Here is a 19,804-nt window from a genome sequence, read left to right on the forward strand (position 1 = left end):
GGTATTTCTTTCTGCAACTTCCTTGACCCTTCCTTACATTTCCTTTCTAATTCTTGAGGTGGCTTGAAGCCCAGGGTAGAGATTAGTGCACAGGTAGTGAAGGGCCAAAGGTAGAATGATTGCCTCACGGGAAACGAGCAAAGGACAACTATAAAATTGGGAAAGCCCTGTAGTACTAGACTAAGAGGCATCTCCTGTTCTCATAAGATTGACTGTGAAAAGTCAGTGACTCTCTCTCTCTCTCTCTCTCTCTCTCTCTCTGTCTCTCTGTCTCTCTGTCTCTCTCTCTCTCTCATTTTCCCCCTGAACCCAGCTAGCTCTCAGAATTGAGAATGAACTGATGAAGTTCTTTAACAAGCTTTAGGGGCACAAGAGCTGAGCAATGTTGCTCTATTTTAATCCTCTAAGCTAATCTGGCTGCCTCCCAGCCAAAATCTCCAAGAGACTTGCATGTTATGGCTTTCTCTGCTCAAGCTGTTTTCTTCTGCTGTCTCCTGGACTCCCTCGCCCCCTTGTCACATGGTAAATTCACACTTCCGCTCTCTCCTTCCCTCTCCTCTGGCAGGGAGGAAGTCCATCCCTATTCTCTCTTCCTGCTCAGTCATTGGCTAATCAGCTTCTTTATTGACCAATCAGGGAAAAATTGGAGAGCAATGTTTACACAGCGTTGAGCCTGGACAGTCTTTAGAGCGAGGACTGCAACTGGATATGGGGACACAGAAGTCAGCATTTGAGTAAAACAAGGATAATCTTTACACAGTGCACAATGACATGCCTACAACCATGCTCAGTTTTTAGCGTGGGTTTTAAAACTCAGGCTTTCACACTTGTGTGATAAGCACAGTACCAACTGAGCCACATCTCCAGCCTCTATAACCCCTTTTATGAGTGGTAAATATCTATAGCTTTCATTCATGGTGGACAATGATATACGCCAGTGTCCTGGCTAGTTTTATATAAACTTGATATGAACTAAAGTCATCTGAGAGGGGGGCACTTCAGTTAAGAAGTCTCCTTACGATCCAGTTGTAGGCAAGACTGTAAAGCATTTTCTCAATTAGCGCTCCACGTGGGCGGGTCAAGCTCACTGTGAGTGGTGCCACCCTGGGTTGATGAAAAACTGGCTGAGCAAGCCACGAGGAGCAGGCCAGTAAGCAGCACCCCTCCATGGCGTCTGCATTCGCTCCTGCCCTGCTTGAGTTGATGTCCTGACTTCCTTTGATGGTGAACAGTGATATGGAAGTGTAATCCTTATAATCATCATGGTAGGAAGCACAGCAGTGTCCAGGCAGACATAGTGCTGGAGAAGGAGTTGAAAGTTCTATATCTTGTCGCCCAGGCAGCAGAAGGTGACTGTACTCCACACTGGATGGAGCTTGAGCATAGGAGACCTCAAAGCCCAACCCCACAGTGACACACTTCCTCCAACAAGGCCATACCTCCTAAAAGTGTTCTTTCCACATGGGCCAAGCATTTGAACACGAGTCTATGGTCCCCATACCTATTCAAACCACCACAGAGACTAATTTTTAAACCATATATACTTTAATGTAAATAAATATTTGAAGTATTGGGCCTTTGTAAATATCGTTAATATTAATGGATGTAGTAGTGTATAGTCCACTGACAAATTATTTCACCATTTTCTTTTCTGATTAATTTCTACCTATAAATGGATAGTAAATAATAGCAGCCATTTGGGTGATTTGAATAAACTTCGGAGTTTAGGAATTTAATCGGATTTTATGTGTCCATTGCTCTGAAATAGAGTGTAAGTATTCCAAGTTGCATTTAAGGTGGTATCTGTACTTAAAAGTTTGTTTAAAGATGCCTTTCTGGGGGCAAGGAGAATGTTTAAGTACATCCAAATAATTACACATTTGTTTAACACAGCTATTCCTCATTGACACAGCTCTGTGTGTGGGCCCGCACTTCTTCGGTTTAATACCAGGAGATTCCGTTCACTTCCGTGCTGCACCTGAGTGTTTCTGTCCACGTTACATTCCACCCCAGCTGCAAAACCATCTGCTCATCTATTTCCTGAACATTTCCACCTGGATTTTCCACAGGTTTTTAACAATTAACAAATTCAAGATGGAGTTCTGTTTTACTGAATAACCTATTTCTCAGCCTCCAACACACTTGCAGATGTAGGCGGTTCAGGGCTCCCTGAATCCCATCTTCATTATAATCCCACATCCAGATAGGGGTCACGAGTTATCAACTTACCTTCCCCAGCAACTTCTTCATTTATCAGCTTGCCATCTTTTTTGATCTTTTCATTTTATCTAGTCTCCATTTCTCCTCTAGATTATTGTTTCAAAACTCACAGTGCCAGGATCTGAAGTATTTATAGGTTTATAGGTCCTTATCTCTTCTTTGGCGTCTCTTCTGCTTCTTCCTTATGTTGGTGCACACACACACACACTCTCTCTCTCTCTCTCTTTCTCTCTCTCTCTCTCTCTCTCTCTCATATTATCTTTATGTAGTGATTATTGTGAGCATGTCTGTGGGAGAACTGCAGAACTGCCTAAATGTGCAAGATGGATGTACCGTGTGCTTGTGCAGGACTACTTGAGAGGCAGAATAAACTTACTTAGCTCCTGGGGAGAAACCGGTTGCTTCTGTCTGTTTCCTAGAGGAGTGGGCAGTCTGTGTGAGCATTATCCAAGTTCAAAGCTTTTTCTAGGGCTGATAAGTTGGCTCAGTGGGGAAAGGTGCCAGCTGCCAAGTCTAATAACTTGGACTTGATTCCTGGGACCCAAATGATAAAAGGAAAGAACTTAGCCTCTCATACTGTCCTCTGATCTCCAAATGTATGCCATGATGTGCTTGCACATGCGCACACACCAGTATACACCACACACACACACACACACACACACACACACACACACACACAAAACTTAAAACTGCAGTTAAACATTCTTTTTTGGTTCTGCATCTATGATGTGAACATGTGCCTTCTGGCTTATCCTGAAGTTGTAGAATTTGGTCCCAGATTATTTTAGGGTTGATCATCTGTTAAAATCTATTTCTTCCTCTAGTACTGAAGAGCTTATTAAAATTCAGTTTGCCAGAGGCCATGTTAGCAAGTCAAAAGCAACTTTGATTCTCAACTTTTCTGAGACTCCATATTTTAGATTTTCTTGATAGCTGTTTACTGTCTAGTCGACTCATTTCGACCTTAAAATGTTTATCTTAAAGGTGCTTGGCATGGGAGGACATGTCTGTAAATCTAACACTCAAGAGGGTTGAAACTTCAAGGTTAGAGCAAGAGTCCTTCCTTGCCTTTTTCCTTCCTGCCTCCCTTTATCTGTCCTTGTCTCTCTCCCTTCCTCCCTTCCCTTCCCTTCCCTTCCCTTCCCTTCCCTTCCCTTCAGTAAGTATTACCCATGTTTTAAAAAGAGTTCTCAGTAGAAGGATGCCTCTTTAGACTGTAGTCCTTCATCCGTGAATTGAGCACATACTTTATGCTTGCAAAGAGAACATAAGAGAGATCACAGATCGTTGTTTAAAGTGGATTGTTATATCCTTAGAAGGAACACGAATACATTTTGAAACATTTTCCTAAATGAGCATGTTTACTCCTTGAGGTCTACTGCACAGGATTGACACAGCCCCTGCACAGGGTCCACACTGTTGTCTAGGATGCTGTTTTATGGCAGACTACTAGTTGTCATCTCACAGACAAGGTTGCTGCAGTTTTGCTTAGAGCCTGAAGCTTTTGAGAGATGTTCGTCTGCATGGCTCTGGGGGGGGGGGGGGATTGCTACTTTCCAGAAATCTGCATCCTGTCTGCGTTGGTGGAATGCAAGGCTGACCAATCTGTTTCTCACTGTCTGTTGAGAGGTTAATTTAACATATTGGTTTTCACATCGTTTTCTCTTGACTCTGTCCCCTGATGCGCAGAATGCTTGTTTCAGTGCAAGCAAGGATGGGGCTGCAGGAGCCAGCTGGACTGAGTGCAGGCTCGGGTGGTGCCTTGGAGGAAAGCAGGCCTCATGTTTAAAGGCTGTCGTGGCGATTGACGCTCACATGTGCTGTTGGGCGAGAGGACGTCTGGGTCTTGTGTTTTAACCTGGCCATGAGTAGAGACACAGGAGAAGAATTTATAAGTACTTATGGGGTCATTGCTGAACTGAAAACATGGCATGCATAAGTTTTAGTTACTAGAGAACAAACACTAAGTTCCTAGTATATTTAATGCAAGTTCTTGCAGATTAGTTCTCTATGTAAAAATAGCCTATAATATATAAACATTTTAAACACCTGCATTTTCTAATTTGGGTATTTAGAACACAGACACAGACACACACACACACACACACACACACACACACACACATCACTTTAGGGCTGATGAGATAGCTTAACAGGTCAAGGCACCTGCCACTGAGACAGAGGACTGAGTTGTATCCCCGACATCCACATGATAGAAGAGGGCTGTCTTTCACAAATTGTCTTTTGGCCTCTGTTCACAGGCTTTAGAATGCTCATACTCCATATATGTATGGAGTGGGGTTTTCATATATATATGAAAATTAAGAAACTGTAATAAAAATTAAAAATAAAAATAACTTAAGTTGTGTCTCTGCCTCCACTACTTCCTCTTATTTTACTGTATTTTATTTTATTTATTCATTTATTTTTTTTTGTTTTTGTTTTTTTTGTTTTTGTTTTTTTCAAGACAGGGTTTCTCTGTGTAGCCCTGGCTGTCCTGGAACTCACTTTGTAGACCAGGCTGACCTCGAACTCAGAAACCCGTCTGCTTCTGCCTCCCAGGTGCTGGGATTAAAGGCATGTGCCACCACCACCTGGCTTGTATTTTATTTTATTATAGATAGAGTCTTGCTATATGTTCTTGGCTGGCCTGGAACTCTCAATGTAGACCAGGCTGGCCTCAAACTCACAAGAGGGAACTACCTCTTCTGCCCTCTGGGTGCTGGAATTAAATAAATGGTGTGCCACCATACCTAGCCTCTTGCTTTTTAAAAATAAGGTTTAGCTAATTTTTGTTTCTTTTGAAAAATTGTGATCTTACTTTATGTAAGTTTAAGCGATATCATCTTTAACACACTCACCTATATTCTTAATTTCTATGTTAATGGTCTGATAAGTTTGCAAAAGAGATGACTGCTTGGACTCATAAATAAAAATTATGGGACTGCTTTCATTTTCAAATCCATTCTTTATTGCTTTACAGAACTTTAGCCCTGATCAAACCAGATGCAGTGTCAAAGGCCGGAGAAATCATTGAGATGATAAACAAAAGTGGATTTACTATAACCAAACTCCGAATGATGACTCTGACAAGGTAATTAACACGTCTCTCGTTTTCAGCTATATAATGTCATTTATCTTTCCCATCAGCCTTTAAATAAACGAAAGCAAAAACCAAATGAACAAAAAGCCCATAGAACAACCACAACAAATTCTTTCACTAATGGCAAGTATAGAACACGATGGTGACGAAAGCAAGACAATAGCTAATCGGCTAAACCCATCGCTTTCATAACAGCCATTCTTGACTCAACCTCTTCTTTGTAGGAGTGTACTGTGTGAAGGTAATAGAGGGTGTGAGCATCTAGTGCTTTCTGTTAGTTCTGGTTGCCATAGGGACGAGTTTAGAGATGTTTACTCACATTATACCCATCTTAATGTGGCGCCAGTATGCATGCCGGGTACTTCTCCAGAAAGCAGTGCGATCCAACCGAATTAGAGATTTCTTAAAGGGTTTGATGAGAAGAGGACTTACCCTAGGAAGGCTTTTCTATCACAAAATAACTGTGATCCAGGATAAAGGGGAATGGTGGCCAACAGTCACAAGGCCAAGCAAAGGACAGAGAAGTGTGTCTGCCTTCCTTCAGTGCCAGTGTCTGACTCAAGGAAGGACAGAAATAAATGAAGCGACGCAGCACATATCAACATTTGGTCGATGATAGACTGGTATACGGTGGTAGCCTTACAGCGTTCCAGTGGAGATGAGAATTCTTTATCACCTAGTGAGATCATAGCTGTCCTGTCAGACATCGTTAGCACTGTTTAAAGATGATGCTGGTGTAAACAACAAATGGAGCATCCAGTAGTAGGAAAGTAGAGCAGAGGATGCGGTAGTTAATAACAAATTACTTGTGCCACTATTGACCAGTCCAATCTTGCTCAGGTCCAGTGTAGGCAGCCACAGCAGCTGAGTTCATGACCGCTATGGCTGTGTCGAGCCCAGCGGATCATTACATTTCACAGTCTTTCTCCCAGTCTTCCACCTCTTAGACTCTTTCCACCCTTGCTTCTATGAGCATCCCTGAGCCTTAGAGGGGATGGTATACATTTCTAGTTTAGGACTTAGCACTCAGCATTCGGGCTGAGCGCTCCTTAGGGCTGAGTGCCTAACTGTCTCCTTCTCTCGGTACCTTGAGCATCCTCAATCTTTGCATCGATCGCTGTTCCCTGGGAAGAGGCTTACATGAGTAAGGTTCTTGAGAGCAGCATTTGTCTTAGGTACAAACAGTTGCATAGAAGACAGTTTGACACCTGTCAATTTAGGTAAAGAACAGCAGTAGGTTTCCCACAATGGTCTATGGCCTCCCTAGCCATGGATAAGCTCTTAAAAGTATTGTATACAAAATGATTTTTCAAGTCTAAAAGGTTTAAAAGTTTAAAAGGGTTTTTGCTAGTGAACACTTAGTTTATTTGCAATTTTAAAAAATAGTTGAAGGGCTGAAGAGATGGCTTAGCAGAGAAAAGCACTGGTTGCTCTTCCAGAGGAGCCCAGTTCGGTTCCCAGTACCCACAAGGAGGTAGATAACCATCTGTAACTCTAGGGGATCTGGCACCCTCCTCTGGAGACAGCAGGTACTGCATGCATGTGCTAAAGAGACGTGCAGGCTAAACCCTCTACATTTAAAATACATTAACATTTAAAAGATTAGTTGGTGTTTATATATAGTTGTTACATAACATAAAATCTTTTCAATCCAGTAAGAAATCTGCACAGTTAGGATTTTGGTCGGGGAGAAGAAAGCTTTTATTAGATCTTTAAGCTTACCAGTTTAGATTATAGTATCTTTTTATTGTCTCTATAGATACTTTTAGTGGAAATGTAGATTTTAATATGTATAATTTGTGAAGCAATTAAAAATACAAATATGTAGATCTTTTCCTTGAATATATCTAGCTAAGAACTAAGCAACAACTAGTAAGTTAAAAACTACAGGGCTTGAGATGTCGCTCAAGAGAAGAGTCCCTCCTAGCATGGGTGAGGTCCCAGGTTTATCCCAGCAAATGACAAAAATAAAATAAACTGGAGCCTAAATTTGAAAGCTTAAAATTAATTCTAATTTTTGAATTAGAAGCTGTCCATTTTTTTATGTGACTTGTTTAGATTTTAAGTAACAAACACTCTTACTGATCTGATATCTAACATTGTATTAACAATAGAATGAGATGCTAGTAGAATGGAAGACAGGTGAAGTGTAACATTAATAAAAAAAGTAAAAATATCCTCTTACTTTAATTTTATATCTTTCCATATGTAGGATCATTACTTGGGATATGCTATTTAGTGGAAAGAACATTAATTAGTTTATATATAGATCATGTGTGTGTGCTTTAATCTTTATTTTAGTTTATGAATATAAGCTAAAATATTTTTATAAATTTTAACTGTTTGTATTTTTATTATCTTATAGGAAAGAAGCAGCGGACTTTCATGTAGACCATCACTCAAGACCTTTTTATAAGTAGGTACTCAGCTTGGGGACTAAAATTATTTTCTTTATACTTTTAATAGATAAGACTTTTTATATCCACCACTCAATACTTGAACCTTTAATCAGAAACAAATGGGTGACCTATTTGTTTTAAGAAACATCTCTTTTATATCTCATTGAATTAAAAGACCATGCTTGTAATTATATTTTATGTTGGCAATTTTGTTGTGCTTTTAAGGCCTTTATTTTTATATCTAGTATGGACAAAGCAGTAGTCACAAAACTAAATAAGGATATGTGTTTTGTTTCATTGGCAATGACTAATCATATATGTTAGAAACTGAAATCTATTCTAAGAATTTGGATGTAATTAAAGTGAAATGTGCATACTCACTGTCATGGACAAAGGAATGACAAATTCTAATAAAGACAATGAAATATTAGCCAATCTGCTACAGTAGACATTTTATTTGATATCATACATAGAAGAATAACTTTTAAAAAAGAAATATTTATAACAAAATTATTGTATATCATATCTTGTGAACTACCATATATTATAAAATGTTCCTAAACTTTGTTAGCATTATCATATACATTTGTTTGGCAATTATTCTTTGTTTTAGATTCTTTGTATGCTTTTATAATACTAAATTACAGCTCTTAGTTTAATATTGTCTATATAATTCATATGCAGAAAGTTTCAATGAATAAATTAGCTGGTTCTGTGGCACTGAGACTTAACAAATGACTAGCTAGAGAAACTGGAAGTCAGTCATGATCAGTATCTTCTCAGTAGCCCACCATTCCCTTAGTTGTCACATGCCACATTAGAGAATTCTGTGTTAATTGGATACTAGATTAGATTGTTTGAGGTTGGATCTTATTTTATGGCTTAGATTTTGACATGTGGATAATATTGATAATTAAATTCCTTCCTTCCTCCTTTCCTTCCTTCCTTCCTTCCTTCCTCCCTTCCTCCCTTCCTCCCTTCCTTCTTTCCTTCTTTCCTTCGTTCTCTTTTCTTCTTTTTGTTTGGTTTTGGTTTTGGCTGCTAAAGCCTAGCAGAAGTTTGAGGAGGTCTTGTCCTCTTAGCACTGTGGCTGTAGATACTTCCTTTTACATGCTATTTCTTGGAAATGCTCTACTACGTGAACTGCAGAGATTAGTGAAGGGCTCAGAAGCTTGTATTCCATGCAGCCCTAAGGCAATAGGCATGGGAAGGCCCGTACACTGCCTTCCTTTCTCTGAGAAGGCCCTGTCCTCTCTCTGGTTTGCCTCTCCTTTAGAAGGTAAGAGGCAGGACGTCACTTTATTTCGAGTTAAATTTATCGTTGCATCGCGTGCACATGAAGAAATAGGAAAAGAGAATGAAGCGTCAGCTTTCATTTCCAGGGAACTGGGACTCAGACATAAACTTCAATAAAAGCCGTGCGTCTGGTCCACCCCTTAGATATCATTACCCAGGCAGGTTTCCTCCTAACGAAGGCCTGTTTTTGAAGGCCTGTTGCCATTCTTTTTCTTTATCACACTGACTTAGAGTTGTCACTCTCTGCATTGCAGTAGTTACACACAACAGAATTAACTAAGTCCTTCTTGAGAATGTTACGAAATACCATGCTTGTCACTGCTGTTATAACATTCTCCCTGACTGCTGTGGTAAACTGTTAGGAAACTAAAATGGAATCAGCTTTGTCCTTCTTAGAGTAGTGGGGAATATCAGATCAGCCATGTGCATTTTACGTTGGCATAATCATCCAAATTCAACAAGTGTCTCCTTCCCTTCCAAACAGAAGTGACCTTGTCATATCTTCTGTAATGATTTTGTAGCAAACTCAGTCTCTGTAAGGCACTCCCCTTTTCCCAGAAACGGATCCCAAGCAGGCCAGTCCTCGAGCTTACTGATGTCCTAACATGTCTTCGTAGTCTAGCAGGTGTCTAGATTGTAGTAGAGAAGTAACTCGGGCTTTCCCCTGCTTCCCAGCGAACTGATCCAGTTTATCACAAGTGGGCCTGTTATTGCCATGGAGATCTTAAGAGATGACGCGATCTGTGAGTGGAAAAGGTTGCTTGGACCCGCAAACTCTGGGCTATCACGGACAGATGCCCCCGGAAGCATCCGAGCCCTCTTTGGGACAGATGGCGTGAGAAATGCAGCTCACGGCCCTGATACTTTTGCATCTGCTGCCAGAGTAAGTTGGTTTTGAGAAATATTTTCCTTCTGTTTTATTTGGGAATTTTTTGTGTGTGTCAAAGTAAAACGTTTCTCCTGCTGAGGACTTTGGGAGGTTTTGAACAGCTAATGTAGTAGTGGGAAACACCTGGTGACGGTTTTCTAGGATCAAATAGGGATTCAAAGCCATGCCCCCTTTTAAAATTAGTCCTGTTGGTTGCTGTTGTTGAGTGCAGTTTTCTCAAAATCTGACATTTGTTGCCACCCATCTTTCTGTAAAAGATTAAATTGCTGAGGCTCATGTTTGTGACTTAATTTAGCTAAGAATACTAGTTTATGGATCTATAGTAGATATTCCAAAGTGAGGTTTCATTTGAGTAGTCTGTTTGTAATCCAGATGAGCCGGTGGTGTAAGCTAAGTAGGTGACTAGACCTAGAACATGCAGCATACATGAAGAAGCAAGGACCCGAGGTCTTGGGCCGGCAAGGTAGCTCAGGCACCTGTAGCAAAGCCGGAAGTTCTGCTGTGTTACCTGGGACCCATATGATGGAAGGAGAGAAATTTATTCCCATAAATTGTTCTCTAGCTCATGCACATACACACTGCAATACACATAGACATACAGACATGTAATAAAGTTTTCAAGCAAAAAAGCTTCTTCTTTTTTTTTTTCAAAAAGAAAGAAAGAAATGTAGGTCTTAACAAAAAATTAAGAATTCTTCTGTGAGAAGCTTGGATGTGAGTATTTGTAATAGCTTGTTTGTAATAGTTCATGTTAGCAGTATCATAGGCGCCCAGCAGATGGACGAATGAACAAGCCACCATGTAGCCATCCATGGACCCCGACTTGTAAAAAAGAAAAAAGGGAAAAGAATGTATCACAGAGGGCTGGTGAGATGGCTCTGTGGTTAAGAGTGCAGACTGCTCTTCCAAAGGCCCTGAGTTCAAATCCCAGCAGCCCCATGGTGGCTCACAACCATCCGTAAAGAAATCTGATGCCCTCTTCTGGAGTGTCTGAAGACAGCTACAGTGTACTCACATTAAATAAATAAATAATCTTTTTTTTTTTCTTTAAAGAATGTATCACAGGAAGGAAATCTCAGAATGCTTTTGTTGAGTGAAAGAAGCTAGAAAAATAGCATATATTGTATGAATCTATTTATATAAAATTATAGAAATTAATTTATAGTGACAGTAGGTTAATAGTCAGTAATAATCATTAATTTTAAGTATTCTGCTGACTGACTCACTCAAATATATACAGTATTTGAAGTAAATTCTCCTCCTCCTGCTTGCTTATGTTTTTAAAAATATTTACACATAAAAGTAGAAGGGAGGCCATTAAAGAAGAGGATGGAGAAGGACAGAGGGAAAAGTAAGAGTAATGTGGGATTGGTAAGGTCACAGTGCATGTGGACTTCTATGAAAATGTCCCCATGAAGTTTCTTGTCCTCTATAATCAATGTATTCTAACAAAATATAAAATTTGTTAGGATAGCATATTAATATATCTGTTATCTTTAGATTTTTTTTAATTGTAAATTTGAATCAAGGTCTCACTATGTAACCATAGTTGCCTGGGAACTTGTTCTTTCAGCCAAGGGCACTTGTACTAGCCTCTTGCCTCTTCTGTCTCCGGAATGGCAGGTTTGATCTTTCAAGTATAAATTCAGTGAAAAGAAAATACATCCTCGGAGGCAGGTTTTGTTCTAGGTGTTTGGAAGCTAGTAAGCTCTGCAGGTTGGTTCTTTCTTCGAATTTATAACGTGGTAGATGACAAGTCCTTGAATAGTCCCAGCTGTGAGGGATACGTGGTGCTGATGGGGGCATCAGGAAAGCTCTGTGGAGATGAGCATATTCTGAGAGTCCTGTTCTCACTGGCAGATGCTGGAGCATGGAACAGAGGGTTTTGTGGAGAACACCGTGGAAAGAATAATGCTAAAAGCTTAGGGCAGCATTTAAGTCATTAGAAGAACTGAGTAATGTGAATGTCTTTGTGGTTCATTCAGATTACCGACTTGTTGGTATAATGAGCCATGGGCAAAGCAAATAACCACTGTGTGAGTCACGCCATAATATATTGCTCATTTTGGTGTATAATAGAGCAGTTGTAAGTTATGATTAGTTAAGGCTCCTAAGCATCAATGTTCTTGTAAGGATATCCTTGTTTAATTTTATTTTATTCGTAATGCTGAAGTGGAGCTAAGTTACTCAGTCTTTGTAAATTCACATTTAGAAAGCTTGAAGCAAAGACTTTCTGTCATGAAACTTTTAAGTGTAATTGTGTATCTCCAGAAATAGTCTACAGGTTTCAGGTAAGAGATCACCTGTGTCAAATTCTTTTCCTCATCTTCCCCATCTTTAGGAAATGGAATTGTTTTTTCCTTCAAGTGGAGGCTGTGGGCCAGCGAACACTGCTAAATTTACCAATTGCACCTGTTGCATCATTAAGCCTCATGCTATCAGTGAAGGTAAGTGCCGTGTTGTAGATGTTTTATAATGGAATAGCTTATTTTGCTAATGTTTGTCTTCTTACTGTGTTTTACATGATCCAAGTCAAGTATACTTTAATATTTCAGGTTTTTTTTTTTCCTTTGAAGGCACATGACTCAGGGCTATATTTAAGGGAAATCTGTCTAGATGTCTGTCTTTATTTTGGTATCTGTGCGTTTGGTATCTGTACCTTGGGCTCCTGCTCACAGGCATGTTCTTCTTTTCTTTTTTTTTTTTTCTTTTTTTTCTTTTTTTAGATTTATTTATTCATTATATGTAAGTACACTGTAGCTGTCTTCAGACGCTCCAGAAGATGGTTGTAAGCCACCATGTGGTTGCTGGGATTTGAACTCCGGAACTTCGGAAGAGCAGTCGGGTGCTCTTACCCACTGAGCCATCTCACCAGCCCTGTTCTTCTTGCTATAAACAAATCTTGCTTCTGTGCTTTGAATCTTCTGTCTTTCCAACCACATAACTGAGGTTCACTCTCTTCTCTTTACTTAAAGCACTGTGTGTACGGCTGGAGACGTAACTCACCAGTTAAGTGTCATTATTGTTTTTGCAAAGGACCTGGGTTTGGTTCCCAGCACCCACATAGTGGCTCACAACTAACCACAACTCCAGTTCCAGGGGATCTGATGCCCTCCTCTGACCTTGAGGGGAAAAGCATATAAGTTTATTACATCTAGAGCGTATCTTTACTGAGAGAGTTGGAGATACTGCCTCTAGTCCTCAGTATCTGAAACAGTTCTTTGATGGACATGAATATCTATCTATGTATCTACCTACCTATCTCTATCTCTATCTCTGTCCACATTCATAGGCATATGTGGATATGCACACATATACACTGGGTCAGTAAAAGTTCACCCCTTGCTTTTATCTCTTTTTCCATCTATTTGTTTGAGTCAATTGTGTGCATCTCCATCTGATACTCCAAGTTGTTTTGGAAATAATACGAATAATTTAAAAAATACTCCTTGGAAAATGGAATATACTGAGTAACATACACATTAGAGTGGAGTTTTTAATGTGTTCTAAGCATACATATAGTAGAAAAACTTGAAAATTGTAATACATATTTGTACAAGAGACAATAAAAGTTTACCTAAACCGGGCACAGTGGTACACACTTAGAATCTTAGCATTCAGAAGTCTGAGACAGGACAATGGTGCGTTTTAAGCCATCCTGAGCTACATAGTGAGTTTGAGGCCAGACTGGACGATATATTAGGAAGATCTTGTTGCAAAAAATAAAAGCTGCTTTCTATCAGAATTGTTATTGTTAATAGTTTGGTATGTTTCTTTCTGCATTTGTGAGTGTGTGTGTGTGTATGCATATATAATACATATGAGTGCAGTGTAGCTGAGATGTGTATCTATATTCTGTTTCTGTCATTTAATTTTTGTGAGCATTTCTGACCTTCTTTGAGGGTTCATGAATATTTTAATGATTAATTGAATATTTCATAACAATCATATGTATGATATTTGGGTTATTTCTGTTTTTTTTAATTAAAAATAAGTTTCTCCTTCTTTTGTGCTCTTCTTCTGTTGGTTTGCCTTGTCCAACTTTGATGAGATGGGTTTTGTTTTATCCTATTACTTTGTTATGTTTTGTTGTTATATCTTAGAGGCCCATTCTTTTCTTTCTTTTTAATTAATTTTTATTTATTTACATTCTAGCCATTACCCCCTGTTCCCCCTCCCCCACAGTTCCTCATCCCATTCCTCCTCCTCCCTGTCTTGGAGAGGATGCACACACACACACACACACACACACACACACACACACACACACACATCAGGTGTTCCCCCTCCCTTAGCCTCAAGTTTCTGGAGGATTAGGCACCTTTTTTCCCACTGAGGCCAGATTAGGCAGTCCTTGGCTATATGTGTGCTGGGGCCTCGAACCAACCCATGTGTGCTGCTTGGTTGGTGGCTCAGTCTCTAGGATCTCCCAGGGGTCCAGGTTTGTTGAGACTGCTGGTCTTCCTATGGGGGTCATCCTTCCCTTCAGCTCCTTCCTCTAATTCCTCATAGGGGCCCCCAACTTTAGTCCAGTGGTTGGGTGTAAGTATCTGCATCTGTCTCAGTCAGCTGCTGGTAGAGCCTCTCAGAAGACACCATGCCAGGTTCTTGTCTGTAAACACATCATAGCATCAGAAATAGTGTCAGGCCTTGGTGTTCCCGCCCTCACCCCACCCCCTTCCATGAGATGGATCCCAGGTAGGACCAGTCACTGGACAGCCTTTCCTTCAGTCTCTTCTCCATTTTTAGCCCTGCAGTTCTTTTAGATGGGAACAATTCTGGGTCAGAAATTTTGACAGTAGTTTGGTAGCCCACACTTGGGACTCACTCTATCTACTGGAAGTGGACTCTTTGAGTTCCCTCTCCCAGCTGTTGGGCATTTTGACTGAGGTCACCCTAATTGAGTCCTGAGATTCTCTCATCTCCCAGGTCTCTACAGGGTCCGTCCCCCCACATCCTACCCCCAGAAGTTATGTATTTCTATTCATTCTCCTGGCCCTCTGGGCTTCTCTTCTCTTCACCAACCCCCATACCTGATCCTGGTCCCCTTTTTCTCTCACCCTCCCCTCTCCCACCCAGGTCCCTCGCTCCCTCTGCCTTCTGTGATTATTTTTTCCCCCTTCTAAGTGTGATTGAAGCAGCCTCACTTGGGCTTTCCTGTTTGTTTAACTTCTTTGGGTCTTTGAGTTGTATCCTGGATATTCTGTATTTTTTGGCTAGTATCTACTTATCAGTGAGTACATACCATGCATGTCCTTTTGGGTCTGGGTTACCTCACTCAGGATGATATTTTCTAGTTTTATTCATTTGCCTACAAATTTCATGAAGTCATTGTGTTTAATAGCTGAGTAGTATTCCATTGTGTAAATGTACCAAAATTTCTGTATCCATTCTTCTGTGGGGGGAAATCTGGGTTGTTTCCAGCTTCTGGCTATTATAAATAAGGCTGCTATGAACATAATGGGCCATGTGTCCTTGTTATACATTGGAACATCTTTTGGGTATATGCCCAGTAGTGGTATAGCTGAGTCTTCAGGTAGAATTATTTTCAATTTTTTGAGGAACCTCCAGATTGATTTCCAGAGTGGTTATATCAGTTTACAATCCCACCAGCAGTGGAGGAGTGTTCTCTACCTCTACATCCTAACTAGCATGTGCTGTCACTTGAGTTTTTGATCTTAGTTGTTCTGATTGGTGTAGGGTGGACTCAGGGTCATTTTGATTTGCATTTCCCTGATGACTAAGGATATTAAACATTTCTAATTTATATTTTCCTCAGTACACATGGTTGGTAAATTTTCATAGGAAATGATAGCAATGTAGATGGCCAACAACCTTTGTGGCAATAATGAAATATAGTCTAAAATTTCATATCAAATTTATTACTATATTCCTGAGTTCCCTGCAAACTGCTGGTTAATGTTATACTTATTTTTCTTGCCCAGAGGCATATGTATAGGTATATATGCAAATGTATATATGCGTACAAACATATATGTAATATAACACATATATCCCCAAGGCTGTTTTTTTTTCCATTTTTTATTAGGTATTTAGCTCATTTACATTTCCAATGCTATACCAAAAGTCCCCCATACCCACCCACCCCCACTCCCCTACCCACCCACTCCCCCTTTTTGGCCCTGGCATTCCCCTGTACTGGGGCATATAAAGTTTGCGTGTCCAATGGGCCTCTCTTTCCAGTGATGGCTGACTAGGCCATCTTTTGATACATATGCAGCTAGAGTCAAGAGCTCCGGGGTACTGGTTAGTTCATAATGTTGTTCCACCTATAGGGTTGCAGATCCCTTTAGCTCCTTGGTACTTTCTCTAGCTCCTCCATTGGGAGCCCTGTGATCCATCCATTAGCTGACTGTGAGCATCCACTTCTGTGTTTGCTAGGCCCCGGCATAGTCTCACAAGAGACAGCTACATCTGGGTCCTTTCGATAAAATCTTGCTAGTGTATGCAATGGTGTCAGCGTTTGGATGCTGATTATGGGGTGGATCCCTGGATATGGCAGTCTCTACATGGTCCATCCTTTCATCTCAGCTCCAAACTTTGTCTCTGTAACTCCTTCCATGGGTGTTTTGTTCCCACTTCTAAGGAGGGGCATAGTGTCCACACTTCAGTCTTCATTTTTCCAAGGCTGTTTTTATGTATATCTATGATGTGCATACGTATGCAAGTACATGTACATATTTTTTTTTAACCTGGGAGTGGTAGGTATGTAGCTTAGTCATAGTTTTATTGCTGTGAAGAGATACATGACCAAAGCAACTCTTACAAAGGCAAACATTTAATTGAGGCTGGCTTACAGTTTCAGAGGTTTAGTCTATTATCATAGCAAGAAGAATGGCAGTATGCAGGCAGACATGGTACTGGAGGAGCCGAGAGTTCTACAGCTTGATCTGAAGATGTCCAAAAGGAGACTATGTCTTCTGCAAGCAGTCAGGAAAAGACTTTTTCACAGTGGGTGGAGCTTGAGCCCTTGGAACTCTCAAAACCCACCTACACAGTGACACACTTCCTCCAACAAGGCCACACCTCCTAATAGTGCTACTTCCCATGGGCCAAGCAATTTCAAACCACCACAGTATGTATGTATGGATTCTATGTAAACTCCTATTTTTATCGAGTTTTACATATGCTATACATGTACAAACATAACCTTTTGAATGAGAGGAAACAAATACTTAAATTGCTAAGCATCAGCATCTTAAATGTTTTATTCAGTTAAATATTTATGTGATTTAATTCTGAGGTCCACATAGGACTTTCCACTTGCTAGGCAGGCACTTTGAACTAAATCCTCATCTCCTGTTTTAATTTTTTATAAAGGAAAAAATGTGAGGTTAAATAAATTAAAGCAAGATTAGAATAAATATTAGCTTTAGAATAAATATTAGCTATGTAACTTGTCACATAGATAAATATAAATGATATCTAATAAAAATGCATAAATTAATGATGTCAAAATGCTCAGTTTTATTACACACATATAATATTTTACTTATATACATTTAAATAATCTACTTTTCAAGTTTAAAAACATTAAGATATAAAATTAAGAAAAAATTATAAACTCTTCTCAGGTGCCAACATGAACATTTTAGAGTTTTTAAAACCTTTTTTCCTTTATCGCTAAGCTTGAATTACACAGAGACTTTGTGATCATTTTGAAATTTATGATCAGTCCAATTCACTGTGGCAATACTGAAATTTGAAGGTTGAAGTCTTATGTCAAATTCTTGTAGCCCTCATTATTTTTTTACAGTTATCTCTTCCTGTAATAATCCATATGCTGCTATATTTGATTTTTACCCATGGTTACTCTAGGCAGAGACTTAAGGTTTAAAGGTGAGTCACTAGTTAGAGAAGGACTGAAGAGGAATAGGTAACATGCTGACTTCCTCAGAATTCCCTGGGTACCTGATCCCCAAGCCCTGGCTGCAGGAGGTTTCCTGCCAGGTAACCTGTAAGGAAGAGTGCGGCCTTGATGCGGTCCTCATAGACTGGGCCTGCAGGGTGGCCATTGGAAAATACTGCCTCGGATGGGTTCTTCTGTCTCTCAGAGATGGAGCCTGCGCAGAGTTCACTCTGTCACACAGTGGATTGGATCACAGCTCTGTCTTTTGTGTATACAGTCTTTGATAAGTAAGTTGTTTGCCCAGTTAGAGGGAGCTTGTGAAAGAAACAGTGCCTGTTTGAGTGGTGTATTGTTGGGATAAATGACTGGGGCAGTTCCTGGTGTGCAACAATGAAGCCATTTACTGACTTGCATCCTTATCTTTCACGGTAAGAATTTCTGGGCATAAATAGAAGTCATGTGTATGTAGGCAGTGCTAGTTCTTAGTCCTACATTTAATCTATAAGGTTACAGTAATTTCTCCACTTCTGAGAGGGCTAGGGAAAGGAGAAACTTCTGTTGGGTTTTTTTATTTTTTTTGTTTTTTATTTTATTTTTTTACATTGTGAGGAGAAAAGTGTGTTTGAGGTTTTATGTGTGTGTGGTTTTTTTTAAAATCTAGATTGAAATACGTTTTCATCTCAGAGCTCAGAACTGAAAAGAAAGTAAAACCAGGTGAATGTTTGGTTTTGGATATTTTATTTTTAATTTCAAAATCATGTGTATATTTTCTCAGTATTTATATGTAGTTAATTTAATTCTGTCAATAAAATGAATAGTCATAAAATACAGGGATGTTAGAAAAAAGTCATAACTGTATAACATAATTACACAGATGAATATAACCTACAAATCATATATAATTTCACAGTATACATAATTGAAAGGTATCAAAATGAAATTTATGTTTCATATATAATTTTTATGTTTATATAGGCTTAAATCATTTTAGTCAGTTCTCTAAAGGTTAACTGTAAATAGAGATATAGGTAGATAATTTTATTCTGAAATCTGATTATGTTCCTTGAATACTGTTCTGTTACTATCCATATATATTGGATCAATTATTTCACCTTTTTGTATCCTGTTTATGTATTTATAAAATGATAATAATGCTATACCTTTTGGGTGACCAGGGATTAAACTCTTAGATTGTATGAAAGGTGCTTAGGACAATACCTAACACTTGATAAGTGCTGTGTGTGTGTTTCAGACATTGTTGCTATCGTGGTGAGTATTGTTTTACCACCAATACCACGGCTAATACCATGCATGAGCTTTATTTTCCATCACAGTTAACTTTTCCCTAGTGCAAGAGCAGTTTAAAGCGCTAGCAAAACCCACCGTCCACATGGGAACAAAAGTAAGATTCCTATCATTGCTTAAGGAAAAAGGGGACTTTAATTTTTTTCTTAAAGTCTGTGTCTAAATTAAATTCATAAAGTGGGATTGTTTCTTAAAAGGAACTAATTTAGCAGCTACTTTCTTTTATTTATTCTTTAACAGTTTGTATCATTCATACCATGTAGCCTGAGGGTACCATGTTTACCCTTAACTCCCCACTTCCACTTCCCCTAGATATCTCCCAACCTACCCCTTTCCCACTCCCATGCCCTCCCCCCTTCCTTCCTTCCTTCCTTCCTTCCTTCCTTCCTTCCTTCCTTCCTTCTTTCCTTCCTGATTCTCCTTCTGCCCTCTTTCCCTCTTTCTCTCCCTCTCTCTCTTTCTCCCCCTCCCCCGCATCCACTGAATCCAGTTAGTGATGCCTACTGGAATATTGACTGTCCTTGTGTGGATGACCACAGCTACAATGAAGTCATTCGAGTCACAGCCGTGTCACAGCCGTGTTGGGTCCAGATGACAGCTTTTAACAATTTTCCCCATCTTTCATCGCATACATTCTTTTCACCCTCTCTTTTTGGGGCCCCTTGACCTTTTTTCGGGAGTGTGAATGGGAAGGTTGATACGGATGTCCCAATTAAGGT

General features: G+C 39.7%; 1 protein-coding gene across 7 annotated transcripts in view; it reads left to right on the forward strand.

Annotated features, from left to right (window-relative positions):
* The window catches only part of Nme7 (NME/NM23 family member 7), a 129,777-nt gene that overhangs the window by 27,999 nt on the left and 81,974 nt on the right, over positions 1 to 19,804 (forward strand). For 6 of the 7 annotated variants that reach the window (XM_006496692.3, NM_138314.4, NM_001293313.1 and 3 more), the window contains 4 exons: positions 5,207 to 5,317; positions 7,692 to 7,742; positions 9,697 to 9,904; positions 12,252 to 12,357. In XM_006496692.3, coding sequence (XP_006496755.1) covers positions 5,207 to 5,317; positions 7,692 to 7,742; positions 9,697 to 9,904; positions 12,252 to 12,357 — 476 coding nt within the window. Of the gene's footprint in view, positions 1 to 5,206; positions 5,318 to 7,691; positions 7,743 to 9,696; positions 9,905 to 12,251; positions 12,358 to 12,636; positions 13,914 to 19,804 lie in introns of those variants that run through there. The other variant, NM_178071.6, reaches the window with a different exon arrangement.

The sequence above is a fragment of the Mus musculus genome, chromosome 1 (assembly GCF_000001635.26).
Source record: "Mus musculus strain C57BL/6J chromosome 1, GRCm38.p6 C57BL/6J".
Taxonomy (NCBI): Eukaryota; Metazoa; Chordata; class Mammalia; order Rodentia; family Muridae; genus Mus; species Mus musculus.